The sequence below is a fragment of the Vulpes lagopus genome, chromosome 8 (assembly GCF_018345385.1).
Source record: "Vulpes lagopus strain Blue_001 chromosome 8, ASM1834538v1, whole genome shotgun sequence".
NCBI lineage: Eukaryota > Metazoa > Chordata > Mammalia > Carnivora > Canidae > Vulpes > Vulpes lagopus.
Genome location: NC_054831.1, coordinates 85152459 through 85180036, shown reverse-complemented (window position 1 = coordinate 85180036; position 27578 = coordinate 85152459). Strand labels below are relative to the sequence as shown.

General features: G+C 46.4%; 4 protein-coding genes across 6 annotated transcripts; 2 read left to right on the top strand and 2 right to left on the bottom strand.

The window, feature by feature from the left end:
- Positions 1-7: 7 nt before the first annotated feature.
- IK (IK cytokine) lies at positions 8-12430 on the bottom strand. The gene is made up of 20 exons (XM_041767362.1): positions 12278-12430; positions 11676-11742; positions 9571-9663; positions 9038-9097; positions 8059-8226; positions 7746-7860; positions 7225-7295; positions 7082-7128; positions 5675-5838; positions 4540-4648; positions 4150-4189; positions 3794-3989; positions 3520-3538; positions 2624-2702; positions 2266-2346; positions 1946-2003; positions 783-871; positions 478-586; positions 273-307; positions 8-188 (listed from the first exon to the last, which is right to left on the bottom strand). Exons 1-20 carry the CDS (start codon positions 12291-12293, stop codon positions 161-163), a joined length of 1644 nt encoding a protein of 547 aa, XP_041623296.1. The 5' UTR covers positions 12294-12430; the 3' UTR covers positions 8-160.
- A 137-nt stretch (positions 12431-12567) lies between these two features.
- On the top strand, positions 12568-14645 carry NDUFA2 (NADH:ubiquinone oxidoreductase subunit A2). The gene is made up of 3 exons (XM_041767366.1): positions 12568-12728; positions 12851-12957; positions 14343-14645. Exons 1-3 carry the CDS (start codon positions 12628-12630, stop codon positions 14432-14434), a joined length of 300 nt encoding a protein of 99 aa, XP_041623300.1. The 5' UTR covers positions 12568-12627; the 3' UTR covers positions 14435-14645.
- On the bottom strand, positions 14606-20510 carry TMCO6 (transmembrane and coiled-coil domains 6). 3 transcript variants are annotated; one of them, XM_041767363.1, is made up of 12 exons: positions 20357-20510; positions 20096-20208; positions 17959-18074; positions 17670-17853; positions 17316-17420; positions 17054-17139; positions 16707-16841; positions 16383-16491; positions 16081-16267; positions 15835-15929; positions 15256-15423; positions 14606-15009 (listed from the first exon to the last, which is right to left on the bottom strand). In XM_041767363.1, exons 1-12 carry the CDS (start codon positions 20439-20441, stop codon positions 14896-14898), a joined length of 1497 nt encoding a protein of 498 aa, XP_041623297.1. In that variant the 5' UTR covers positions 20442-20510; the 3' UTR covers positions 14606-14895. The 3 variants fall into 3 exon arrangements, with proteins under 3 accessions (XP_041623297.1, XP_041623298.1, XP_041623299.1); XM_041767364.1 differs by having other exon boundaries at positions 16707-16823; XM_041767365.1 differs by lacking the exon at positions 20096-20208 and having other exon boundaries at positions 20357-20479.
- A 4101-nt stretch (positions 20511-24611) lies between these two features.
- CD14 (CD14 molecule) lies at positions 24612-26252 on the top strand. Its single transcript, XM_041768348.1, has 2 exons — positions 24612-24920; positions 25010-26252. The coding sequence occupies exons 1-2, from the start codon at positions 24918-24920 to the stop codon at positions 26135-26137; spliced, it is 1131 nt and encodes a 376-aa protein (XP_041624282.1). The 5' UTR covers positions 24612-24917; the 3' UTR covers positions 26138-26252.
- The last annotated feature ends 1326 nt before the right edge of the window (positions 26253-27578 follow it).

The following is a 27578-nucleotide window of genomic DNA, read 5'->3' as shown; positions in this document are numbered from 1 at the left end:
CATGACAGCAGGTTAACTAGATTTAATGGAACTAAATGATTATACAATAACATTTTATATACATTCAAAGAGACCTTGCAACTTTTTTGGGAATTGCAGAAAGCAAGCACTTGTGAGCCCATTCCTTTTGGGGAATCATTTTTAGACTTGGAACTGGAGATTAGTATTTTGGTCTTTTCACTTCAACTCTGCAATGGAAGGAGAAGTAAGTCAATGTAAGATCAATACTCTAAGCAATTCCCACAGTGCCCCAGAAGAGTACTGTTGCTCACCCATCAGCCTCCATCTTCTTCCTCTTCTCAATGATCTACAAAAAGAACAGTTACACTCAACAGTTATGCTGTCCATCTAAGCTCACATGAGGTACCAGGCTGACCACTCCCCTACTTCCTTGGCTCTCCAACCCTGCCTATTCCTTCATCTGTAGGCCAGTGTCTCCTCCCAGATGAAGTCCACCCAAGAGGTGATCTCACTTACCGCACTAATCTTTTTCCACTGGCGATCAAGCTCTGCCTTATCATTGGTTTCCTTGAAGCGCCTGGTTTTCCGCCCTTCAGACATCTTGATGCCATACTGGAATGCAGCCCTGAGAAAAATAAAGGACAGTTGGAGGAAAGAAGGCATCAGAGGTTGCACAGCACTACCAAGGTATTCCAAGATGGCCCTATGACTAAAGAACCTATTTAGGAATGCCTCAGCCAAACTACACCCTCGGGTTAAGGCTGGCCCATCCCCTCATCATCCCTCTCATCACTCCCTGGCCATATTTAGTACGGACTCACTTGGGCAAAGCCTCCTTGTTGTTCATATATTCACTGTATTCCTCCTGGGTATCAAAGTCCCAGCGGCCTAAGGGGCCTTTCTTATTACCCTGTTAGAAGACAGAATGGGAACAAGGAAGAAATGTCAGTGGAAACAATTTTTTAGCCCTTACTTAAAGCCAGGTTCTCCCACAATCCTGTTTCATTATTCATAAATCCCACACTAATAAATAATAACAAATGCTTACTAGTACCAGACATTATTCTGAACACCAAACACATTTTTAATTCTCTCAAATTCTATTAAAAGAGAACCATATTCCTCTCTATTCTCCTGATGAGGAAATTAGGTCATGAAACTGATAAATGGCAGAACCAGGGTAAGCAAGTCTCCAACATGGAATTAAACCAGGCTCAAGCACTGCAATAAAGAGAAACAAGGAAAAAGGAGACGAAATTTCTTCACCATTAAAGGTGTTATTTGTCAGGGCTGTGGTTGTTTTTGTTAAGTAGGCTCCACACCCAGCATGGAACCCAATGTGGGGCTTCAGTTCATGACCCTGTGATCAAGACCTGAGCTGTGATCAGGAGTCTTACACTTAACTCTCTGAACCACCCAAGTGCCGTGAGGTTATTTTTAAGACTAAGAACACTTCAATCCTGGCTAGAATAAAATTCACTTGTTTTGTAAACACTGAAATTCCTTCTACCCTTTCTATTTATGCACTAAAGTCTTGCTTACTCCCTAAGTATGGAAATCAAAGCCCAGCACTTTGTAGAAAATAAAAATCTATTTTTGGCCTATCTCACTTGCTTTCATACGGACACTTTAAAAGGTAAGGTTCCAGGATGCCTGGGTGGCTCAGCGTTTTAGCATCTGCCTTTGGCTCTGGTCGTGATCCCAGAGTTCCAGGATCAAGTCCCACATCGGGCTTCCTACATGGAGCCTGCTTCTCCCTCTGCCTGTGTCTCTGCCTCTCTGTCTCTGTCTCTCACGAATAAATAAATAAAATTTTTTAAAAAAGGTAAGCTTCCCATGACTCCACAATGCTGTTGCTCTTACTGTCAGCTGAGGGCAGGTTATGGCCCAGAATATGAGACAAAGATCTGTTGGGAGTCAGGAAGGGGGTATGTGCTGAAGAATAGCTGCCCAAGAATCCCTACCCATCCTTCCAACTCCACACCTGGTCCATTTTGCTGTAATCCACCTCCTCATCACTATCCACAGCCATGTCATCCATCCTAAAGAGAAGCAACAGTTAAACATTAAACAGATGGTACAGACCCAGACCCCTATGGTTTATTCAGAAACCTACCCAGCTAAGATGTTATATGCCTAAAAATGACCCCTACCCCAACCCAAGACCTCCCACTCAGCACCTAAAAGAACAATTCATCTAAGTAAGAAGTACCCCTGTGTCCCAGGTAATCAAGTTTACACTGCATCCCCCTCTCTATAACTTGTTCTCCAATCATTTCAGCCTCCTTTAACAGTCTTACATACGTGGCTGGGTAACATTCGGCATAACTGTTGGACATTCCAAAAAAGTCTCCTAGTTGCTTTTTGTCCTCTGGCTTCTTCAGCATATGCTATGTTAAAGAAAATAATTCTACGTATAGCAGAAAGCTTCAAAAAGGAAGGGCCAAGAACTAGAAGCCCCAACATGAAAACTTTTAAGGACTTGAATGGGTCCTCTGAGAAATGGGAAAGACATGACTGCAGCCCTGTCAAAATTTAGCATAAAAAGCAAAGTGTGAAGTGGGGGCTGGGGGTTCTGGGGAAGCAGGGAGGTGGGTGGAATTAGAAAGAAAACAGGATAACACTATTCTAGAATCCAGCAACATAGTGAAATAAAGGATATGACTCAGAGCCTTCCCAGCCAGCAGACCCAGCAAACTTTTCATTGATTGACTTGATCAACTCCTTAGCAGATCCAGGTCCTAAGGGAAAACACCATGAAACAAGGAACTTACAAATTCTGCACCAACCCCCAACAAACTTTTAATGTTTTTATAATACTTTTTTTTTAGGCAACAGAAAAAACTTTTAGCTAACAAAACTGTAATCAAATTCCAACTAATAAGCTACTCTGGGGCCCCTGGGTGGCTCAGTTGGTTGAGCAGGACGCTTCCACTCAGGTCATGATCTCAGGGCAGTAGAATCCAGCCCCATGTCAGGCTCTGCACTCACTGGGGAGTTGGCTTGATTCTCTCCCTCCCTCTATCCCCTCCTCCCACTTGTGCATACTCTCTAAAATAAATGAATCCTTGAAAAAAAATTACAATAAAAATAATGAGCTACTCTGGTTAAGATGGAGTTGTGTACACACAATACTGCTGATTCGACCTGACTCAACATCTTCAGAACCCCACCACTGGAGGAAGTGTATCTAACAGAGCAAATATGCCCTGCCATTGCCCAAAAGATGCAGATAACCCAGGCTCATCTTTCTATTCTATGGAGCAAGACAAGCATTCTTTTTTTTTTTTTTTTTTTTTTTAAGATTTTATTTATTTATTCATGAGAGACACACAGAGAGAGAGGCAGAGACACAGGCAGAGGGAGAAGCAGGCTCCATGCAGGGAGCCCAATGTGGGACTCGATCCCGGGTCTCCAGGATCACACCCCGGGCTGAAGGCAGACTTAATGGAAGTCCCAGTCTCAACCTCTGCCAGCTCTGAGCTCTAGGATAGACCCTCAGGCCAGGGGAAAGCAAGACTACCAGATTGAATGCAAGATGTCTCACGTATCACCCACCTTTGTCAATGTCCATGGGCTGGAAAGAAAACAGAAACTGAAGTGAGTAGTGCTATGAGGGATTCACGCTCATCCCTCCCCTGCTTGATTGATCTGTAAATCAACTCCCTACCCACTTCCTGCCTCATTTTCAGGATGCTTCCCACCCTGGATTAGTTGGCCCAGTTGCCACTACAGAGCCATAAGGCACCTAGGTAACAAATGAATCTCATATCTGGCAGGGCAGGCACAGAGATGGGCAGCTCCACCACTTGGTACCAGGGCCATCTCTCACCTCATCATCCACTTTCGGCTTCTCAAAGTAGCTGTGCCTCTTCTTCTCTTCCTCTCTCTCTCGGTCCCGCTCCCGCTCCCGCTCCCGCTCCCGGTCTCTCTCCCGATCACGCTCTCGCTCCCGATATCTCTCCCGCTCCTTATCCCGAGGAGTCTTGGTTGTGGATGGCACATAATCCCCAATGTCTTCAAATATACTAGAAAAACAGAGATCACTAGCTGCCAAAGTCATACACACTTCCGTTTTCCATAGCCATTTTTCCAGATTCTCAGGTCAAGGCCTCCCCAAAATGCCAAAGACAAGAAACACAGAGCCCTTTTCTCACACATATCAGGGGACACGGCTGGGATACATACTTCATGTCGGCCTCAGGGGGTTTCTTCTCTTCCATCTTCCCTAAAATGTACAAGGAGTAGTAAAGAAAACATTCCTGATTTGATTCCCACTCAGTCCAACATGTTCTCCACCTTCAAATGCCCATTTAAACATCTGTTTAGAAGGTGGGATAACAAAAGCTCCCGATACTCTCCCTCCTCAGGCCTCAAAGTGGACCACTGTTTCCTGGGTAGGTCAAACAGACAGAACCTGGATGTAAGCATCTCCTTGTTAATGTTCCAATGCTCCCATTTCTTCTCCTCTTCTGGAGCCTCACAATGCTCTGGACACAGAAGGCTCCAGGAAACCTCGGTTCCACCCAATAATGTCCCTCCAGGGTTAAATTTTCTCTCCATAACCCTCCAGGTTACCTTTATCCTTCTTCTTGAGCTTCTTATTGCGGGTACCCTGACGCAGGTATGAAAGGATCTGGGTGAGCTTGCTGATTACGATGTCATTTGTGGTCAGTGTGGTCTGGGCCTGAAACCCCAAGCAGCAAGGGTGTTATCCCATAAAGCAAGAATCTCTTCATTCATTCATTCAATGAATTCAAGAATAAATTATAATCAACCAGGTAAAAAACAGGGAAAACAGGTGTCATAGAACATTCCAGGCACACAGAGTAACATATATGAAGGTCTGGGTCTAAAGCGAAATCTAGGGGTATCTGGGTGGGTCAATCGGTTGGGTATCTGACTGTTGATTTCAGCTCAGGTCATAATCTAACGATTGTGAGATCAAGCTCCGCAATAGGTGTGAAGCCTGCTTAAGACTCTCTTTCCTTCAGCCCCTCCAACCTCTCCTCCCCTCCCTCCCACTCTCTCCCTCTCTCTAAAAACAAAACAGTAAATCTAGCATATTCAAGAACCTGGGATTCACTGGAGAACAAACAGGGAATCATGGTAAAAAGAAGCTCAGAAGGCCGACGTTGCAGGAGCTCAGAGGCCACAACAAAGATTTTACTCTTTATACTAATAACGAGAAATCACTGAAAGCTTCTCAAGTGTGGTGAGACAAAAAATCACATGTTGAAAAGATCACACTGGCCATATGTAAAAATCACAATAGAAAAGGGGATAGGAAGATTGTGGGGTTATGACTAAAAGTACAGAGGTATTTTTTGGGGGGGGTGATGAAAAATATTTCACGCTCAGTGATGGCTGCGTAATTCTACAAATACTAAAAGCCACTGAATTGTACATTTTCAAGAGGCAAATTATATGAAACATGAATTACAACTCAATAAAAATAAAATACTAGAAAGAAACCAGAGTGAAAGTGAGGAAACAAAATAGGGGTATCTTTTAATAGTTCCAATAAGACACAATAGCTTCAACTGGAATGTTGATAGAGATAAGTGAATGGATTCAATGAAAATTTACAAAGTAAAAAGTGGACAGGACACAGTGATGGGTTAAATGTGGTGGATGAGGCCCAGGGTGGAACTGAGGCTGATTCCCAGGTCTGAGGCCCACGTGACAGGCTCTCAGGACTTGGATCACTTACCTCCATGGTGGGGCAATCTGCTTTGCTGCGGATCAGTGTGGTGGGGATATCCGTGTCAGCATACTCATCATCCAGGTCTACCACATAGGCCATGCGGCCTGGGAGGAACAGCTCATTCCGTTCATACGCCTTGCTCCTAAAGAGTGTGCGGTAAACATTGCGGCCTATGAAAAAAAGAGGAGGAAGCATAGCCACTGAGAAACTTCTACAACAGCTGCCATTTAGCAAGTGCTTACTCTCTGCCACATACTATTGCCTCAATTTTCACAAGAGCCCTGTAAGGTACATGTTATCATCTCCTTTTAAATGATCAGAATACTCAAGCTGAGAGTGAAGCAATTTACCTAAATTCACACAACTACTAAGCAACGGAATAAAAAATAGGGCCCAGCCTGTCTAACTCCAAAGCCTGAGCTCCTATCCACTCTTTTACATTGCCTTCTCAAAAGTACCATGGGCCTCACATTGTATTAGGTCCCATGAGGAAGAAGGATGAGGCTTAAGGGGATACTGACAATGATGGGAAAATCAGCTCAGCTACATGTACAACATAAGTACAATGCATATACTGTTTTTTGTTGCTGCCATGAGGTGAATTAACTCCATTTTTGCAGATAGACAGTCACTGAGACTTGTGAAGTCAGTTGCCTAATATCACATGCCTCATATAGTTTTATCAGTAGGATTCAAATCCCAGTCTTTGACTGCAAATTCTGAGCTTTTATTTATTTTTCTAAAGATTTTCTTTATTGGGATGCCTGGGTGGCTCAGCGGTTGAGCGTCTGCCTTTGGCTCAGGGCGTGATCCCGGAGGCCCCTGGATCAAGTCCCACATCAGGCTCCCTGTGAGAAGCCTGCTTCTCCTTCTCCCTCTGCCTATGTCTCTGCCTCTCCTCTCTCTCTGTCTCTCATGAATAATCTTTTAAATTTTTTTTAAAGATTTTCTTTATTTATTCATGAGAGAGTCAGAGAAAGGCAGAGAGACACAGGCAGAAGGATAAGCAGGCTCCCTGAAAGGAGCCCGATGTGGGATTCGATCCTGGATCCTGGAATCATGCCCTGAGCCAAAGGCAGACGCTCAACCACTGAGCCACCCAGGTGTCCCAAATTCTGAGCTTTTAATCACCAACCACGCTAGCTCTTTTAATGCATAAAATGTAAGCTACCTCCCTTAATGCATAAGCTACAATCTGCAAGACCTTCCAACCTAATTAAGACATTAATAACATACACGAAATGACTAACCCCACATCTGAGTTCTAGTAGAGTATTCTAAGAGAAGTCACTAATCTGGAGGCAAGAAAGAGAACAGTATGACACGAAGGGGAAGCATATTCTGCCCAGAGCATTAAATTCCCTATAATTTACCTAAAATGCACAACCTCTAGTGTAGAAATTCTATACTCACCCAAGCGCGTCTTAAATTCAATTTTATTCTCAGGATCTTCATCTTTCCTGAAAAGACAAAAGAATTTTCCTTTTAGCCAAATGTGTTCCTACTTTTAAGTCCCACTCACCTAAACTTAGAAGCTTTCCCTGATGTTTACACACTTGGTTTCCTTCTGAGGCTTTTCCATAAGTTCTTCCTCTTCTTTCTCTTTGCTGGCAATCTCAGCTCGTACCTAACAGGAAAAAAGCACGTAGGGTTTAGACATTTATTCATTTTACAAACATTTACCTAACACCACTATCTACCACATTGTGCCAGAAACCAAGGACTTAAAACTGAACAAGACAATACAGTCCTTGCCCAAATGGAGCTTACAGCAGAAGAGACAAATGACAAAATGTGGTAACTGTGATAAGTGAAGTAAGAGAGATATGGAGGGTACAGGAAGTAGGAAGTGAGGAGTGAGTTTTAACCATACTTGGGTGATCAGGGATGGCTGCCCCCCGAAAAACACAACTGAGGCTGAGACTTGAAGGATGAGTAGCACTTAGTCCTACATAGGAGCAACCATTAGCCCTTCTCTATGGTGTGGGCTAACAGTCTCCCCTCCTTCACCTTGAAAGGCCCACAGAAGAGCATTCAGCATTCTATGATTACTCTCCAACCACCCACCAAGGATCACCTTTTGAAGCAGAGCAAAATCCAACCCTTTCACCAAATGAGTATGTTCCATGTCACCACCCAAGAACTTGGACTCCTGGATCAACTGTCTTCTCTTCTCTGCAGCTGACTTGTCCCTGTATAATGAAAGAAGCCACATTAAAATACCCCTTTGTGAGTGCCTCTCACAAAGTGCCTTTCAAGTGTCTCTCTTGAAATGGCCCAGCTCGGGCTCCAAAGTGGGGAAAGCTCATTTTTCATTAGGAAGAATTCACACTGTGACTGTAAGACTCTGGAGGCTGAGGGAATCATGCCCTGGCAGCCTGGGTACTCACGCTTCAGCAGTGGGGCCCACAGCCCTGTAGTTAGCTGTGGTACTGATCAGCTCCGTTTCCTCATAATCTTTGTTCACACCATCTCGCCGTTCCTTGGCACGGTCACGATATTTCTCTGCTAGCTCTCTCTCTCTCTCAATTTCTTGTTGACGAAGCTTGGCATAATAACTGTGACCACAGAAAAGCAAACGCATAAGGCTCACCAGCTGCTATCCCAAGGTCAGTAGAATTCTTCCTATTTCATCCAACTGTCTGGTGAAAGCTCATATATGTCCTAATAGTACTGCTGTCACCCTCGGATAATCCTCAAAATCAGAACTATGGCTTCATCCAGTTCAGAGAGATACTCTTTCAATACTGCCTCAGGACATTCCATGTCACTTCAGAATTCTTTACTGCCGTATCACTGAGTCTCTAACAGGTTATGAGACTTTTCCATAGGACAACTAAGAAGTTATCTAAATTTATATCACCTTCCATATTTCAACTAAAAATAAGTCATTCCTTGCTGGTCTTCCCCAAAAAGAAAGGACAGCAAAATACCAGGTCCAGGAATTTTAGTATCTTATAGATAATGATGATAATGATGGTGGTGACAACAGCAGATAGGATTTATTGGGTAATTAAAATATCCCAGGTACTAAATGCTTACATGCACTATCATAATTGATCCTCCTGACAACCAGATGAAAGTTACAAAATCACTCTCTGTTCTACCCATTAGAATATCAAGAATTAGAAATATTAGGAACTATGCCCACAGTTATCTTTTGTCTTTTCAGGAAGTGGTAAAGTTGAGACTGAAATCCTGCAGTCGGACTCTAAAGTCCTAAATTCCCACTTATCACTTCTATCCACTAGAGAACCTCAAGACAATACAGAAAAATCTTAATCTCTAGCCTCATAACTACTAGCCCCTATGCCTTTCACCCAAACACTATCCAATCTATAGCCCAACATTCCCCTATCTTTCCTTCACCTCTTCTTTTTTCTCCTTCGTGCAGCTGGGTCTTCATCCTCATTGTACTCCCTTGGCATCCTAGAAGACAGAGAAATTCATTAATGGCAAAATATTGCCAGAGCCCAGAAAACCCCAACAAGTGGCCTTGAGGAATGAAGAAAGGCCTAGAATATGGAACAAAGCAACAGCTTCAACCATGCAGAGATCCAGGTCTACATTTGTAGGTGAGTGGTCCTAAGCTTTAGAAAGTATCACAACCACCTGAAGTATCTGAGTCTACAGGGCTGGAATCGACCCTGGAAGCTGCCCATTTAAACACTAGCAGTAACTCTAATAGTACAAGTGGTGTGTGGAACACACTGTCAGATCTTAGAACACCCTCATCTTCACTGGAGCTTCAATCTCCAGTCGGAGAGAATCAGAATCATAGGCTTTGAAAAAGAACTAGCCTTCTAGCTCCTAAGACAACTAGTTTGGTAGATTTTCTGTAGGAAGGAGATGGGGAGGAAAAAAGGAGATGCGAAACAGGTTGGAAAAACCCCAGAACTTACTCATGGTGACGTGATTTAGAGGGCGGTGCAGAGGTGGGTGCAGCCCTTGGGGTCATGAGAAGTTTCCTAAAATCTTCATTGGTGAGTTTTGATCTAGAAGGCAAAAATTTTAAAAATTAGTACCCAGTAAGAATTGGGAAAGGAGTATGTAAAATACATGGTTAACTTTATCAGAAATCAGGAAAATATAAAACAAAAACATAGCACTCTTAATGCTTCAAAGTGCTATTAAAAAGTCTGATAAATCAAGTATGAGAATTTGGGAACTGAATATTCCGCTAAGGGGAATGTACATCAGTATAGCCAATGGGACGGCAACCTGCCTGTATCAAAATTTAAGTGTGTATATCCTATGACCTAGCAACACCATTCACCTATATTTAGATTCGATAATTACTGGCATAGGTGTATAAAAAGGCTTGTAAAAAAAGGTTCAATATCAGCTTTGAAAGTAATACAAACTTGGAAACAACCTAAATGTCCATTAACTAGAGACTAAATGGTAACAGTGTTTCCCAAATGGGAGGCAGAGAGCAATGAAAGAGATAATTTTAGGGGCACCTGCCTGCCTTCAGCTTAGATCATGATCTCAGGGTCCTGCAATTGAGCCCTGTGGCTCAATGCCTATATGGCGTCTGCTTCTCCCTCTCCACCTCCCACTTGTGCGTGTGCACACTCTCAAATAGATAAACAATATCTTAAAAAAAAAAAAAAAAAGATAATTTTAATCGGTACAGTGACAAAGACTCACTCCTTGACCAAACTTTAGTCAGGCCCCACTGAGCCCTCTTCTGACAGGCTGCCCCTTAGCCTGCTATGCCCAATTTGAGCAAAGAATCCTGCTAAGTGTTCCCAAGGAAGACATTTACTGTAATAGGAATAAAGACTACTGCAACAGGGGAGAGGGAATGAAACAACTCTGAATACAAACTGGGACAACAGGGGATTTACAAAGAAAATCACTAAGAGGAACTTGGTTAGCCATGGGAGGGGGGGGGGGGGCCTTGACTGAATCTACTTGATTACTTAAGGGGATTCTCCATATATTGTCTTAGCAGCATTCTTTGCTAAAACTGAGCCTAGCAGGCCTAGTCAAAAATAGACCCCAGAGAAGCCTGAGGAAAGTCTAGTCAAGGACGAAGTCCTTGGGGCACCTGGGTAACTCAGTTGGTTAAGTGTCAACTCTTAGTTTTGGCTCAGATCTTGATCTCTAAGTCTCCAGTTGGAGAGATCAAGCCTGTGTCAGGCTCCTCATTCATCAGGGAGTCTGCTTCCCTTCTCCCTCTCCCTCTGCCCCTCCGTGTTACTCACACATACTCTCTTTCTCAGAAATAAACAAATCTTTAAAAAAAAAAAAATCCCGGGATCCCTGGGTGGCGCAGCGGTTTGGCGCCTGCCTTTGGCCCAGGGCGCGATCCTGGAGACCCGGGATCGAATCCCACGTCAGGCTCCCGGTGCATGGAGCCTGCTTCTCCCTCTGCCTGTGTCTCTGCCTCTCTCTCTCTTTCTCTCTCTGTATGACTATCATAAAAAAAAAAAAAAAAAAAAATCCCTTTATATACACATATATGCATGTTGGAAAATACTTTATTATTTGTAAGTTGAAACATTAAAATTAAGTAGCATTATTTTATTTGTATATATAAATAAAACACCTACTGCCACTTGCTTATTTTCCATCCTGGAGATGATTTTCATGGCAGTGACACAGACTCCTTTTATTCCTTTTTTTTTTTTTTTTTAAAGTAAGGGGGTAAAAAAGACGTAAAAAAGGAACAGTGGTTACCTTTAAGAAAGGAACTGGAATTAGGATTATTATCAAACACATCATTACCCTCACTTCTACTTTAATTTTCTACCAGAATCAACTATTATCATGTGTAATTAAACATTAACTTTAAAAACTGGCACCTTCCCAGCCAGAATTTTCCCTCTAATACTCTCATGCAGTTGACCTGATCCAATGAAAGTTCAGAGATAAAGGGGAAAGGGTACATTTTTTTTCGCCATCCTTGCTGACAAGACATTTAGAATTATTTCACCATCACCACACCACTCTATTCATCCCTCAGTTCATGCCCAGAGTACTATATTGGAACACTCACTGGTGGAAGGAGTGAGGATCATCCACATCGTGGCCATCTGGAGCCAAAGGGTTGGAGAACGGCTCACCTAAAAAAAAAAAAAAAAAAAAGGCGTTAATTTAATCAATCTCTTTCGTGTCAGTTCCTGTGCCAAAGTTGGGACTCTATTAGTAAACAACATTGATGTTTTCTTGTCAAATTGCTCAGTCTAATGAGGAAGAAAAACACAGCGACACTGACAATACAACGTAATAAATGCCCAAGAGAGAAAATACAAGGAGCTGCTGGGGCAGAGAAGGGGGCCCCTAAACCGGCGCTGAAGAATTAGCAGATACTTCCGGAAAATGACATCTAATATACTCTGTGTTAAGATAAACTGGCGCAACCCAAAGTCAGGGGCTGGCGGTAGCGAGTAGTTCACAAACACACCCCTGGTTATTTGGGGCAAGGACAAGGCTTAGAAAGACAATAGTCCGGAGCTGCCTGGCTTCATTCGAGACCCAACGGCTTCACCAGGTTCCAGCGTCACACCACCTACACAGGGATTAAACTGTGAAGTGAAAACAACGTGCCATGCGTCCCAAATCCTGCAGGTAATAATGGACAGATGACCCAAGCCTTACTGTCTCGTTCCGGCATTTCGTCGGCAGTGTTTCAACGCCAGCAGGGTCTGAAGCTCCAAAGACGACACAGCCGGGATAAGCTTTTTCCCACCATGCACCTCAGGAACCAGCCCACAGTGCTTTGCGCTCCAAAACCTTTCCGCCACCGCCCACTCGCGAAGAAATTGGAGAAAAAGCAGACCACTCCCTCTGCAATCCTTTTAAGGCATTGGCTAACTCTTACCGCTCCCTACGTCATCTAACTCTCGCGGGAACTGTAGGGACCGGGAATGGTCGGATTGGAGAACTTGACCGGAAGTTCTTGGGCGGGGAGTTAGGCACTAGCGTTGCCTAGGCACTAGTGTTGCGAGATGGCTGGTGCCGCATCGAGTCTGAGAATTGGGGCTAAAGTTGGCCTGCGTGAGATTCGCGTCCACTTGTGCCAGCGCTCGTCCGGCAGTCAGGGCGTCAGGTGAGGTGCAAGGTGGTGGGGCCGGTAGGCTTCGGGGCGCCAGGTCATGACCTCTACCTCCCGGGTGTTTGATGGAGGCCCGTGCGAAGACCGCACGCACTGCTTTCTCTCCTGCCCCATAGGGAATTCATCGAGAAACACTATGTGGAGCTGAAGAAGGCGAACCCTGACCTGCCAATCCTAATCCGCGAGTGTTCGGATGTGCAGCCCAAACTCTGGGCCCGCTACGGTGAGCAAGAGAAGCGGGCCGCCTGGGACCATGGGAGAAGGGCATCCAAGGTCATGCAAAAACCCGTAGGGAGGCTAAAACTCGGGACTTCGGCCTTCCTGTTGACGTTGTTTCAGATAAATTTACGTTTTATCGAAATATAAGGATATAGAATGCTGGTATCTGGAGTAACATCACTGTGGAGTCGGGCCCTGTCTTGAGTGGGGACCAGGAACCGTCGTTTTCCTAATTCAAGACAGGGTTCAGATGGGTAAGAAGAAAGAGATGCTTGTCAACTCCCATCGACGTGAGTCCTTATACATTAGGTGGGAAATGTCATTTCAGGTAGTGTGATACCCTCCGTAATACAAACGTATAATGACTTTAGAATCTTCTTGCCTAAATCTCGTTTAATCTTAACTAATTATATGAGGGGGTATATTCTTTCTTTTCTCATTGTAGAGATTAGGTGAATCGTTGTTTTGGAACAGAGTCACTTGGCTGGTTCAGTCAGTAGAGCATGCGACTCTTGATCTTGGGGTGAGCTTAAGCCCCATGTTAGGCAGAGCTTACCAAAAATATTTTTATGGGACGTTACTGTTACATAGCTAGGATACAACAGAGTTGAGCCTTTACACATGTACCCCCTTCCTAGGGTGCACTTCTACCAGATTTTCATGGCTAATTGGTTAGAATTCACGTGTTTTTTCAGATCTGAACTTACATATCACCTCTTCAATGAGGCATTCCCTGGCAAGTTATGTAACATTGTCATTAGCTCAATTTTGTCATATTCTCTATTTAAGTTTACCACAATCTGAAAATTAACTGTCACATTACTTGATTCGTAGTGAGCACATAGTACATATTACACTTACTGAATAAAGGTATTGTAATCACCTTTTAACTACATCTTCCCTCTAGGAATGTCGGGTGGAAGTCACACCTAAGTTAGACTGGTTCTAACAGTAGATAACTGTAGTATGCGTTAAAAATTGGAAGAAGGAAAAGCCAGTAGACTAAGGAAGGAGATGGACACAGATTAGTATATTATACTAGGACTGTAGGAGCCATAGACTTTGCACCCAGCCAAGGCTAGGCTCACGCAAAGCACTGTTCACAGTGATAAATAATAAATACCTATCAGGCCCCTAAAAATGGCCCTAAAACATCTTCCTTCACATTGCGGCCACCCAGAATCAGCCAAAATTCTACTTGGACCTGGGCTTCCTAGATGTGTTTGAGACCCACTGGATATTCTAGGCATCTCAAATACACCTTGATCATATCTCTTTACTACTTTTCCTATCCTAACAAGACTAAGTTGAAGACAAAGACCTTTTATTAATGTTTTGGTTGCCCCCACAGAGCATACTAGATATTTAGTCCCCTCTTTCTCCCCTCAGCATTTGGCCAAGAGAAGAATGTCTCCTTGAACAACTTGAGTGCTGACCAGGTAACCAAAGCTGTGGAGAATGTGCTAAGTGGCAAAGCCTGAAGCCTCCACTGATTGTTAAGAGCAACAACAGCCCCACAACTTGGGCTTTGTTAGACCGAGTAAAATGTGAAAAAATGTGTTCTGTTCTTGTGCCGAAGAATGCCATCTCTGGATGTTCTTATACTCATTTTATCCTTCAACCCTTAACCTGCAACCACTGAGGCAAAACAGTTTAATATAAAAATAAAACTTTATTCTGTCCCATCAAAAACTACCGGCTGCTAATGGGGAGGGAAAAAAGATTTGAAGGCCCACATCAAATTCCCTTTGGTCCTCCTGCCTGGATAGTACTGGGTCAAAGAGGAGGAACTGAGCTTTGAAGGTCTTGTCTTAGGCATAGGAACAGAAAGCATTAGATGTCATTATGGTTCTACATCCTCAAAAGGGGATCCATGGGCAAGAAAGCTGGTGGCGGGGGGAAGGGGGAGCGGTGATGAGTAGAATGAGTGCCATCAAGCAGGTCACCTATGAAGAGCTGTCTTCTGGAGAGCATGCACACGATCCTGGAGCTGTGCTGCCTCCTGATGCCTCTCCAGGACCTGCAGCCCTGATTGCTGCAGAAAGGCCTCTGCAGTCTGAAAGAAGGAAAGGAAAAGATTCAACACCTGGGGCCCTGTGCCCCAGCACTCAATTCCCACAGCCTTACAGGTTAGCCCACCTCTATTTGGAAGAGTGCCTTCCCAATAAGAAGTGGGACGTTCTGACCTGGAGTCCATGTAGGCTTGCCAGGCCCAGAGAAGTGACTACAGATAGGATGGGAAGGAAAGGGGCCATGGGGAGACCAGAGGCCTCAGAGCAGGGGTACCAGGGCCCAAACTCACCTCTGGCTGATAGAGGAACAACAGTTGCAGCAGCTCTAAACTGTGGCCTACTACTTCAGTGTCAGAGAAGGCCAGCGTGCCTATCAAGCAGGGAAGCAAGGGCCCTGGCCACAGACGTTGACAGTAAGCAGGACCCTTCTCTGCCACGTTGCACAGAACTGTGAGCACCTGCAGAGACATGTATACATAGTCCCCACAAAAGATGAAAACTAAAGACTAATGATAGCTAAGATACATGGAGTGCTGAGCACACAGCCAGGCACTGTGCCAAACACTTAGATGCATGTTTTGTAATCCCCACAGCTGCCCTCAGGTAGCATTGCTATTCTCAGTATGAATTAAAATTCATAAAATTATACTTCAACTAAAAAGTTCAAAGTGGTAAGGTGATTTGCCCAAGGTTAGTAACTAGTAAAACAGTTTAAGGACTCACATCTAGACTGGTCTGACCCTAATGTCATCCATACCATACCACCTGCCAGCTCTTGGGTAAGAGTACTTCCGAGTACAAAGGCCTGCTCCCAATGTTTTTATTTTGCCACAAGATCCTGGACTTAAGTGACCCCAATCAATACCTACCAATACGCTCACCACGTTAGAAACTGGCAGCAACTGCAAGAGGGGCTCAATCAGATCCATGGAGAGCAAGGAGGTACAGAAACTAGGACTATTTGCTGGAAGGGAAAATGTCAGAGTAAAGTCCCTTAAACTAGGCCTGAAATTGCTCCCCCTGCCCCGCTCCAATCCTACCCACCTCAGCCCAGGCAATGAGGGTACACACCCAGAATCTTAAAGGTCCAGGCCTAGGCGCATTACGGTACATACCAGTGAGGTTATTCAGGAGCCAGAGGCCTTCAGGGAGAAGGCTGGGCTGTTTCTGGAGGAAGAACTGCAGGAGGATAAATAAAGCGGCCGCGACTCGCTCATCTTCAAGCTGATTTGGCCCTCCCACAATCTCCACTGCTGCTTCTGTTAGCAGGTTGCTTAGACACCGAAGCACAGGGCATGCCAGCTACAAGCACAAGTGGGGAAGTATCCTGTCAGTAGGAAGAGGATACCTACATACTGGAGGAGGAACAAAGTAGGAAAAAGGGTAGCCCAGATCGTGAGTTGCCCCTTTCACCTACCAGCTCCAGCCTTGCATCAGTTCTCTGGACAGCCCCAGCCATGTCTAATAGCAGCAGGCCCAGCGTGGACAGACAACCATGGGAGATAAGCAGGGCATTGTTGACCTGGCTGGGCAATAGAAAGCAAGTAGTCACTACTAGGTCAATCCCATTTTTAAGATGGCAAATGGCCTAGTTCTGTGGGTTTCCTGGGCTTCAAGCAGAGAAGACCACAAAAGGAAGAAAACTCCGTGCGCTTCCAGAAAACAAAGTTCAAAAACCAGAGTGTCCTGGAAAGGAGCCCCAGGGAAGATCTGTGGCACTTTTGCAAATGGTCTGTGTTACCTGCAGATGATATAGTGCAGGCACCAGGCAAACTCCACAGCGACTCCAAGGTTCAGCTTTGGGCCAGGTTGCAACAGTTGCAGGATATGCTGGGGGAGAGTGGAGCCCAAAACGGAGCTACCAGCAGAAGGAGAGCTATGAGTTGGAACCACAGAAGGCAAGATGCCAGTCATTCTTCCCAAACTCTAATAGCAGGTGGGAAAGTATCCAAACTCAAATCTCTCCCAGCCAGACACATTAAGCTAAAATGTGCAAGTTTTGGAAACAAGACTGGATCTGGTGTCCAGGGGCTACATCACCAAGTAGGTCATGCCTGCCTCCACATCTGAAGACACAATTTTACTTACGGGATGATCGCCTCTGGAGCTTCCTTAGCCTGCAGGAGCTGGGACAAGGCATATCCAAGGGCTTCCAGCACAGTCAGATGGGGAGACTAGAAGTAGATAGGATAGAGATCTGACTCTGAAAGCAGGGTCATAAGATTTCCTGTGACTTTCAACTCCTTAGCACAGGGCAGAGGCTGGAGCTGCCTAAACAAAGCAGGAGGGCCATGTAGAGACATGAGAGGGGAGGGCTGCCCAAGGAGGGAAAAAGCAGATGGATGCTCACCTGGATGCAGGCGGCCAAAGATGGAACAATGCCCTGTGGCAGGAGCTGCCTTCTCACAGCCTCACTCTCCACAATCAGGTTACCCAATGTATACAGACAGAGCTCCTGCGAGTGGGACAACAAAAGCACGGGGCATGGCCTGGCTCAGGCAGGGGTGAGGGTAGGAGTGCAGAGGATCAACAGTCTTGCCCTTGAGGCTCTGGGCAAAAGGGAGTGGAAGATGATGGGCGTATGCAATGCTATGGACATTAAGGGAAACCAATTTTCCTCCCCCTCTGTGCCAGCTCAAACTAGACACAAAAGTACAATATTTAAATCCAAACCAAGAACAAGGTAGGAAGGGACAGGGCTTACTATAAAGTCTGAGCTGTGACCGGAGAGATAGGTGAGAAGGTAGGAAGTAGCTGGCAGGCAGGCCTCAGCCACAGCAGACTGCTCAGAATGAGAGAGCTCATGAAGGCACCGAGCGGCCTCAAGCTGCAGCAGGGCTTGGTTGCTGGTCAGAAGCCCGACCAAGGTCCGCATGCTGCCCTCCAGCCTACATGAGTGAGTACCAGAGCCTGCTCAGCCTGTGGCCCATCCCCTCCACACTCCTGTCCATCCCTCAGAGGCCCAGGCCCCCACTCACGCCACCCCCACTCACAAGATGAAGGCCTGCTGTGTCTCAGGATGCTGCAAGCCTCGACGAAGGCTGACCAGAGCCTTCTCTCTCTCCTTTTCCTCTGTCCCCCGCTGCGCTAACCCGAGGAACTGTTGGATCTGGAGCACAGGGCAGGGAGGGGAGAGACAGCAACACAAAGTTGCCAGAAAGCAAGCTTAGTCCTACTCTGCCCACTTCACCTGTGAGCACTCCAATGTCCCACCATCTCTAGAACCTGTCATTCACACTAACGTGGCTAATATGCATCAATCTTGCAGTAGAAAGAAGGGCGAATCAGAACTGGGTTTAATACCAGCCCTGCCACTTCCTTTACAAGAACTAAATCTGTTTTTTTTTTTTTTTAAGATTTTGTTTATTTATTCATGAGAGACAGAGAGAGAGAGAGAGAGGCAGAGACACAGGCAGAGGGAGAAGCAGGCTCCCTACGGGGAGCCCGATGTGGGACTCAATCCTGGGACCCCAGGATCATACCCTGGGCAGAAGAGAGATGCTCAACCACTGAGCCACCCAGGTGTCCCCTAAATCTGTTTTTAACCTGAAAAATGGGAATATCATCTTCCCTGCTGTCTTAGAGCTATTTCAAGGATAACATTTAAACCTTTCTTGGGATGCCTAGGTGCCTCAGGTCATGATCCCAGTATCCTAGGATCAAACCCCATGTAGTCTCCCTGCTCAGCTGAGAGTCTGCTTTTCCCTGTTTCTCTGCCCCTGCTTTCACTTGTGCTTTCTCTCTCTCACATAAATAAAATCTTTTAAAATAAATAGAAATAATAAAAATAGAAAAAAAAAAAACTTTCAGGATGGCACAACCTACCCCACTAGCCATTCTCCCCATGCAACCTATACTCCAACACCTAGCATAATGTGACTTGTTCTTTTAATGCTTCCAAGCTTTTGCACATTTTTTTTTCCCCTTGGGATACCCTCCCCAGGCCCTCCACTCCCTTCAGATATCTGGGAAATAAGCTCTTTCTGGGTTCCTTTTGAAGACTTAGGGGTTTAGGGGTTTGTGCCTCATGTTTCCTTCATGACAGGTGGTAGCACGTGTCTACACTGGGCTGCTGTTAGTACCGCAAATAAAGGGACTCTCCACAGAGCACCTGGGTGGCTCAGTTGGTTAAGCCTCTGGTCATGATCCCATGATCCCATGGATCCTGGGATGAGGTCCCTGTTGACCTCTCCCTCCCCCAGCTCCCACCCGAGGGGTGAACTCTTGTTCTCTAAGAAATAAAATCTTTAAAAGGGGGGGGGGGGACTCTCCTTGTCTGTGTACCTCAATATCCATCAGTGTCTTGGCATAAAGTAAGCACAAAATGAACCAATGGTATAACCTAGGCATGAGAGCTTATGTAAACAACATACATAAACACAGGCAATATAAATAAAGGGAGTGCCTAATGCTTGCTGAATGAATAAATCAGCTAAAACTAATCATGTCATTCACTTAATAAATAATGAGCATCCACTATATGCCAGATACTATAGGGCATCTGAGTTTTCAATGAAAAGTAAGATGGGGTCTAGACTCCCAGGGTTTTAAAGTCTAGTTAGAGAAACGATAAACAAGCAAACAATTAGTACAATTTATATTCTGCAAACACGCTGTCAAGACAGAACACAAAAAAGGACCCAGTAAAGCCTTGAGATAGGAAAGAGCCCAATATAGTCTTTCAAAAATGGAAAAGGGGGAACTTTGGCTCAGATGAGTAAACTGGCAAACTTGGAGGTAGGCAAACGTTAGATCATACATCTAGGAAGGAAGCAGATGTGGATTTTTAAGACACATCTGATATATGGAGAATTAACTTGAAGTCCGCAAAGCATAGATGCAGATGACCTGTTAGAAGGCAATTATTAGTCTACGGAGCAGAGGATGGTGGTAGCTGCGATGTACACCATCGTCAAGGTGCCAGGGCTCTTTAGGGGTGAAGAACGGCTAGGACTCGACGTACTGCTGTGGGGACAAGGGACAGAGTCGTAGAGGATGATCTCCCAGTTTCTGGCTTAGCCCACTGGATGGAGGTATTTATTGAAGAGACCGCGTTCAGGTTTGGCGAGGACCTCTAAAGGAATTTGGCGCCAGGCGGCGCAGACCTCACCGCGTACCAGGTCCCCTCACCTCGGCTGCTCCGAGGGTCATGGCCACACATCCCCCTTCAGTTTCCTCCAGGGCGTCATCTCTCAGCAGCCTCTTACTTATCAGTTGCTGCTCCCTCCGCGCCTTCCGCAGCGCTGGGGACAAAGAAGCCGGCTGAACGTAGAAGGGGCACCTAGAACCCTGAATCCCTTCAGCGACCCGGAGGCCCCCTCACCCAAACTCCAACCGCCAGACCACCACCACCGCGCCCCGCATCCTCCCGTCTCCCTTGCCCTCCCGCACCTGCCTCCCGCTCCCTCCAGCGGCACCGTAGCTCCTCCACGGCGCAGCCCACCGGCCTGAGGCGGCCCTGCCGGCCGCTCCACATAGCGGAGCCGGAGAATATTCGCTCCGAGCCCAGAACCCGGAAGCTCGAACCCTGAAGATCGCACGGACCGCGCAGCCGCAGCGCAGGGCGGAAAAGGAGGTGCGAGTGGGCGGGCACTGCGCAGAATGGAGGCGGGGCGGGGCGGGGCGGGGCGGGGCGGGGCGGGGCGAGAAGGAGGGGCCAGGGATGCGGCGGGCCGGACCGCGGGAGGGGCGGGGCGAAGGGAGGGGAAAATGCGGTGAGGCAAGAGCAGGGAAGGGCGGGGCGACAGCTAGAAGCGGGGTAGGACCTGCGCAGAGGAGAGCCTGGGCGAGACCCGCAGCACCTCCTCTGCTTCTGATTGGTATTTCTCCTTCTCAAGTCTTTCTTTTCTTTCTCTTTTTTTTAAAGGATTTTATTTATTTATTCATGAGAGACAGAAGGAGAGAGAGAGGCAGAGACACAGGCAGAGGGAGAAGCAGGCTCCTTGCAGGGAGCGCCAGGCAGGACTCGATTCCAGAACCCCAGGATCACGCCCTGAGCCCAAGACAGGCGCCCTCACGTCTTTCTTTTTCCCATTTCCGGGAAGAAATTCAACGTCGTCCGGGTCCAATGCGTCACCTTCCACTCAACAAATATAACCTCCCCACACATAACATACCCTAGACGAACATTCAAAACTACTCCGAATTCTAGGAAGATTTCACCAAAAACTGGGCTCCAACTGATCAACGCTGGATTTGTATTTCCCTTTTGAATATTCTCCACGACGACAATTATCCCTATTATGTTCGTATGAAGAAAATGAGACAAATACAATCATTTCACTGTTCTGCCCCAAAGTGATTCGCATTATTTTGGGGATAAGGTAAATCTTAAACCAGATTTTGAGCACCGCTAAGTACTAGTTACTGGGAAAACACTGATGATTTTTTTTTTTGATTTTTTTTTTTTTTGATGATTTTTTTTTTTGATTTTTTTTTTTTTTGATGAATTTTTTAAAAACCGTGTTCCTCACCCTCAGAATCTGCATTGTGACAAAACAAGCTTCTTCACTGGAAGGGCACTTCCCCTTATTCACTTCTCCTGGGATTTTCTCTTTGTTCCCTAAACAAACCCTACTCTTTTCCTTCTCCAGGCTTTTGCCCAGGCTGTTGTTCTGCCTAGAGCTCTGTCTCTGCCTGGGGCACCCCTCAACCAGTACCCTTCCCTTAATTAATACCACCCTCAATATCTCAATTCCAATGTCCCCTACTCAGAACTACGGGACCTCTGTCCCTGTCTTAAGAGCCTATAGCACCATATACTTCATAACCTTTTTTACTGTCATGAAGTTACAGTGTAATTATCTCCTCCCCAAACCCCCTTCACACCTCCAACAGAATAGAGTCCTGGTAGCACTTAAGAATTTTTATTGGAGGGGATCCCTGGGTGGCTCAGTAGCGCCTGCCTTCAGCCCAGGGCGTGAGCCTCAAGTCCCAGGATGGAGTACTGCATCAGGCTCCCTGCATGGAGCCTGCTTCTCCCTCTGCCTGTGTCTCTGCTTCTCTCTCTCTCTCTCTCTCTCTCTCTCTCTCTGTGTGTGTGTGTGTGTGTGTCTCATGAATATATTAAAAAAAAAACAACTTTAAAAAAAGAATTTTTATTGGAGGTCCCCAATTTTTAGAAAGCTATTACTTAGGGAAATGTACAAGTAAGAACAAATCCAAGAAAGGAAACTTCTTCAAATCAACTTCCTCTGGTAGTCTAGTGGTTAGGATTTGGCATTTGCAAACCAAACTTCCTTTCCTAGAGTTTAATTCCACCTCTTGGAGTCAATTGCCTTTAATCTCTTCCACAAACTGCCTAGCTAAATATCTGTAGACCAACATCCTACCCCTACATCTTTCCAGGCCCAACATCCATCTAGCTCCAGAATAGCCATTTACTAAGCAACTGCTGTGCACCATGCTCTGGCTGGGGATAGAGTCTGAGTCTTATCTCCTTTGTCACCAGACAGGCTATTTCTAACACCTACAAATTTCCTTTGGTAGGGGAGGTAAGACAAGTTACCAGGCAAAATGTCTGCCCAGACCATTACAGCTGCCCATCCTGCTTTTGTTTTTTGTTGTTGTTGTTTTGTACTTATCTGCCCTGTCAACCCTGTAGAAAACAGCCCTGTGTCCTCTCTAATACAGAGCTAGCTGTTCCTTTCTCCACAGCTTCCACAAGTCCTTAGTTTCTCCTCTGTGAGTCCTTTTCCCTGTGGACTAGTCTGGATCTGTGTTTGCCTCCCCCACTTATTGGAGTACTTGAGAGACTGTGTGATAGTCATGTCGGCATCCCTGGGCTTTGTACCAGTCCTGACACTTGGTAGATAAATGATAAATATTTGTTGAATCAAAGTGTGAGTCAGGGATGTTTGCAAAATCATCACTGCCCCTCTTCGCTTGCAACTGTCATCCAGAGTGCCTCCCCTAAAATGATAATATTTGCTAAGGAGCCAGGCTTCAGTGGCCTGAGGCTTCTGAATGCAGAGGCATTGATGAAGAATGTAAAAATCAGGACTACTCTTAATAGATGTGGCTCTGTAATCATAGAAAGGTACTATCATTATCTCCATTCTACAGATCAGAAGCCCAGAAATCTGAGCCCCCCAAACTTGTCCAAGTCTTACAACCTCAGTGGTAGAGCTGGGATTTCAAGCCTGGCTGACTGCAGAGTCAGTGTATTTAACACTGAGCTATACTCACATTCCTAGTCCTCAGGTGTTCTAGAGATCAGGCCTGGCTGGCCTTGGGGCATGGCTCAGGGTATCAGGGCATGCCCAACAAGATACATTGGGGCAGTGTGGTCTAATGAAGCCACCTTGTTTGGAATGAGGACAGATGTGAAGCTATTTATAAAAAAAAAATAGGAGAAGTGAGAATTCAAAAAATTTTAATATAGCTCTTGCCCCAGAATCCAGAGGTGAAGAACTGTAAGGGCTGTTATAAAAGCACAGCCCCTATTCCACCATCTGGGACATTTGCTTTTTTTTCTTTTGCAAAACAGGTAAGTTACTAATTAATCTTCATTCAACATAGGTCCAATATTTCCTTCCTAGGACATAGCAATTGTGTTGGGGGGGAAGGGTAGTGGGAGAGCTAGGTGCAAGGGGGAAAACTGGGTTAGAAATACCTGTTTCTCAGTTTCAGGGCAAAGAAATGGAAACTACAAGAGATGGAGCTACTTGGCCAATGTGTCTCTGTTAAACACCTCTATTTTTAAGAAAGCTGTTACTTTCTGGGCACCTGGGTAGTTCAGTCAGTTAAGCATTTTATCTTGATTTTGGCTCAAGTCATGATCTCAGGGTCATGGGATTGAGCCTGCATGGGGCTCCCCAATCATCAGGGAGTCTGCTTCTCCTTTTCCCTCTGCTCCTCCCCCCTGCTTGAGCTCTCTCTCTCTCTCTCTTCCTGAAATGAATAAATAAATCTTTTTTAAAAAGAAAGAAAGCTAGGGCCTCTGGGTGGCTTAGTTGTTCAGGTATTCCAATCTTGGTTTCAGCTCAGGTTGTGGTCTCAGGATCCTGGTATCCAGCCCCTCATTAGTCTGGGTGCTCAGCATGAAGTATGCTTTTCCCACTCCCTCTGCTCCTCACCTTACTCTGTCTTTCTCAAATAAATAAATAATCTTTTTTTTTTTTTTTTTTTAAAGAAAGCGGTTACTTTCTTAATAAAGTTTTAAAAAGAGCAAGTCTTTGGGATGCCTGGGTTAAAGCGTCTGCCTTCGGTTCAGGGCATGATCCTGGAGTTCTGGGATCAAGTCCCACATCAGGCTCCCTTGCATGGAGCCGGCTTCTCCCTCTGCCTGTGTCTCTGCCTCTCTGTTTCTGTGTGTGTCTGTCATGAATAAATAAATAAAATCTTTAAAAATAAAAGGGGAAGAGAGAGTTGTTCTTCAAACCAACTTCCTTTTCTTGAATCTCATTCTATCTCTTGGAGTTAATAGATGGTTTGCAATCTCTTCCAAAAAAATTATCTACTTAAATATCCGATGGCATTCAGGGGATTGGAACTGGTGTCAGCAAGGGAAAAGTTAGAGAAACTCCCCAATTGCATCGCTGAAATATAGGCAGAGGGAGGTGAGAGTCTTGGCTTGAGGCACTAGGGATCTTTCTTTCCCCCATAGCTAGCAAACAAGCCTGGGGTGTCTGACTCATCAGGGCACTGCCTGGGGCATTGCACTCTACATTCCCTACAAGATCCTTCCTGTTATAGTCCTGGCAACATCCTTCATTGCAAAATTTCCCGGAAGGGTAGTGCATGGAGTGGTTGGGTGGCAGAGACGTGGGAGTGACCAGGGTTCACGGAGGAAGGAACCGAGTGACATCCCAAGGGTTGCATAAACTACCAGGCCGCCAAAGAGGACAGATACTGTGGAACCTAGAAACCATTGAGTGCCGCTGTATAGGAAAGAAGCCGGAGCCCTTCCCCGAGCCCGCTGGAACGTAGAGGCTCGAAGCACCGATTGACCATGGTGAGTGGATGATCTTGGGGCCCAGAGAGAATTACTCAAGGAACCCCAGGGACTGGCTGGGGCTGCCCTGACCTCTGCTTTCTTCCTAGATGCGCACACCCTGCTTGCTGCTGCTGCTGCTGCTGCTGCTGCCGCCGGTGCTGTGCGTCTCTGAGACCTCACTAGAGCCCTGCGAAGTAGATGACGACGATTTCCGCTGCTTCTGCAACTTCACGGATCCGCAGCCCGACTGGTCCAGCGCATTCCAGTGTATGATTGCCGTCGAGGTGGAGATCCACGGCGGCGGCCGCAGCCTGGAACAATTTCTAAAGGGCGCAGACGCGGACCCAAAGCAGTACGCTGACATGGTCAAGGCCCTGCGTTTGCGGCGGCTCACCGTGGCCTCTGCACAGGTTCCTGCTGTGCTGGTGACCGCCTTCCTGCGGGCGCTGGGGTACTCCCGCCTCAAGGAACTGACGCTCCAGGACCTGGAGGTAACCGGCACGCCGCCGCCGCCGCCTCTGGAAGCCACTGGGCCTGCGCTGTCCACCCTCACCCTCCGGAACGTGTCGTGGGCAACGGGAAGTGCCTGGCTCGCCGAACTGCAGCGGTGGCTGAAGCCGGGCCTCAAGGTACTGAACATCGCGCAGGCACACTCGCTTGCTTTTTCCTGCGCACAACTCCGCACCTTCCCGGCGCTCACCACCTTAGACCTATCCGACAATCCCGGACTGGGAGAGCACGGACTGACTTCGGCTCTCTGTCCGCAGAAGTTCCCCGCCCTCCAGGCTCTAGTTTTGCGCAACGCGGGAATGGATACGCCGAACGGCGTGTGCGCGGCGATGGCGGTGGCGGGTGTGCAACCGCGCCACCTAGACCTCAGCCACAACTCGCTGCGCGCTACCGCCCCAGGCGCTCCTGCGTGTGTCTGGCCCAGCGCACTGGACTCTCTCAACTTGTCCTTCTCTGGGCTGGGGCAGGTGCCTAAGGGACTACCTGCCAGGCTTAGCGTGCTTGATCTTAGGTGCAACAAGCTGAACAGAGAGCCTCGGCTAGAAGAGCTGCCTAAGGTGAGTAACCTGACGCTGGACGGGAATCCCTTTCTGGACCCCGAAGCTCCCAAGTACCAAGAAAACCCGACGACGTCTGGAGTGGTCCCATCCTGTGCGCGTTCGAGCCTGGCGGTGGGGATGTCAGGAACTCTCGCGGTGCTTCAGAGGGTGGGGGGCTTTGCCTAAGGCCCAGGAGAGACGAATGAATTGCCTCAGATTGCCCTGCTTCCAGCAAAGCCCTATCAGGACGTTTTAACCAACCAACCTGCAGCCCTATCTTCATTAAAATCTGGAACAACCATCCGTGTCATTCACTCGACGGGTGGGTACTAGGTGTCTGCTGGGGCACAGTGCTGGATGTGGAATCCATTATATTTAGATTTCTTTCATCCTAATTCCCTAGAAACCTAAGAATAGAATTTAGAGGACAGAAGGGGCAGGGAATGTTGCCTATCTAGGCTGTGGTGAGAAACGGGGGTTTCTGTGCAGTTGGGCTTTCTGAGATTACTTGCACCTGTGTTAAAGTTTAAAAGAGGGGCGCCTGGGTGGCTCAGCGGTGGAGCGTCTGCCTTTGGCTCAGGCCGTGATCCCGGGGTGCCAGATTGAGTCCCACATCGGGCTCCTGCAAGGAGCCTGCTTCTCCCTCTGCCTGTGTCTCTGCCTTTCTCTCTCTCTCTCTGTCTCTCATGAATGGGTAAATAAAATCTTTAAAAAATAAATAAATAATAAAGTTTAAAAGACTTTTTGTTTGTTTGTTTAAAAAGATATTTGAATGGTAAACACGCTTAGGAAAATACAGGATGTTTCTTCTCTGGTGCACTTTCCAAGAGCCAGCTGCTCCCCCTTTCAAAGCAGAGTTATCTGCTTATTCTCCCTCTTTCTCTCTCCCACTACCCAGAGAGAGAAGGGACAACTCTGCCATCTGTCCTACATAAGTTGTGAGTTTCATAATTTCAGGGTTTCTCTTCTGCTGTGTAAAGCCCCTCTGTGCATATAGGTACCCAGGCTTTCACTGTGTCATCTAATAGAGAATGTGGACATGGAGGGCTGTTGGAAGATGCTGTCATTAAACAGTCTGTCTCTGAACCAGAGATTTTTGTCATTAGGTTAATAAATGTGTGTATAATTGTTTCTGGCTGGATCTTTGACTTGCAAATAGGCTAACAGCTTAGACCCTTCATAGCATCTTAGATCTTTCACAGGACAATTAATGACATGTGCCCTCCAAACCACATTAACTCAGAGACCCAGAGCATCAGCCAAGAGGTACTGTTCCTTCTAGGCGTCCCTTCTTTTCATCGAGGAGACAGCCACATCCATTAGAGAGCTAGATACCTGCCTCACAGAGAACCTGGGACAGGGATGGGAGGGGGATATAAACACAGCCCTCTGGCCTGCCTCCCTCCAGCGTCCAGAGCCACACAGATAGGAATGGAGGATTCAAAGTAACATTGATAGGAGAGTTACAATATACCATACTACAGACCTAAAGAACCATGGGGACAGATAAATAAGCTGCCAATTCCAGTTAGGAAACCCCCTGGAGTATCCCCAAGAAGACTTCATCCAGCCTCTTGGAACATTTCCGGTATCCGAGAACTAACCACCTCAAGCAGCTCCTTATATT

Excerpts from the sequence above, each read along its gene's own strand:
- TMCO6 (XM_041767363.1), bottom strand. The coding sequence starts at position 20,441 with ATGTGGAGCGGCCGGCAGGGCCGCCTCAGGCCGGTGGGCTGCGCCGTG. Across the intron at positions 16,842-17,053 it reads GCTCCAGAGGCGATCATCCC|CTCTCCTTCTGCTGGTAGCT; the intron begins GTAAGTAAAATT and ends TCCAACTCATAG. Across the intron at positions 15,010-15,255 it reads TGTTCCTCTATCAGCCAGAG|ACTGCAGAGGCCTTTCTGCA; the intron begins GTGAGTTTGGGC and ends TCCTTCTTTCAG.
- IK (XM_041767362.1), bottom strand. Across the intron at positions 9,664-11,675 it reads GATCCTCACTCCTTCCACCA|ATCAAAACTCACCAATGAAG; the intron begins GTGAGTGTTCCA and ends TTTGCCTTCTAG. Across the intron at positions 7,296-7,745 it reads ATTTTGCTCTGCTTCAAAAG|GTACGAGCTGAGATTGCCAG; the intron begins GTGATCCTTGGT and ends TTTTCCTGTTAG.
- NDUFA2 (XM_041767366.1), top strand. The coding sequence starts at position 12,628 with ATGGCTGGTGCCGCATCGAGTCTGAGAATTGGGGCTAAAGTTGGCCTG. Across the intron at positions 12,729-12,850 it reads TCCGGCAGTCAGGGCGTCAG|GGAATTCATCGAGAAACACT; the intron begins GTGAGGTGCAAG and ends CCTGCCCCATAG. Across the intron at positions 12,958-14,342 it reads CAAACTCTGGGCCCGCTACG|CATTTGGCCAAGAGAAGAAT; the intron begins GTGAGCAAGAGA and ends TTCTCCCCTCAG.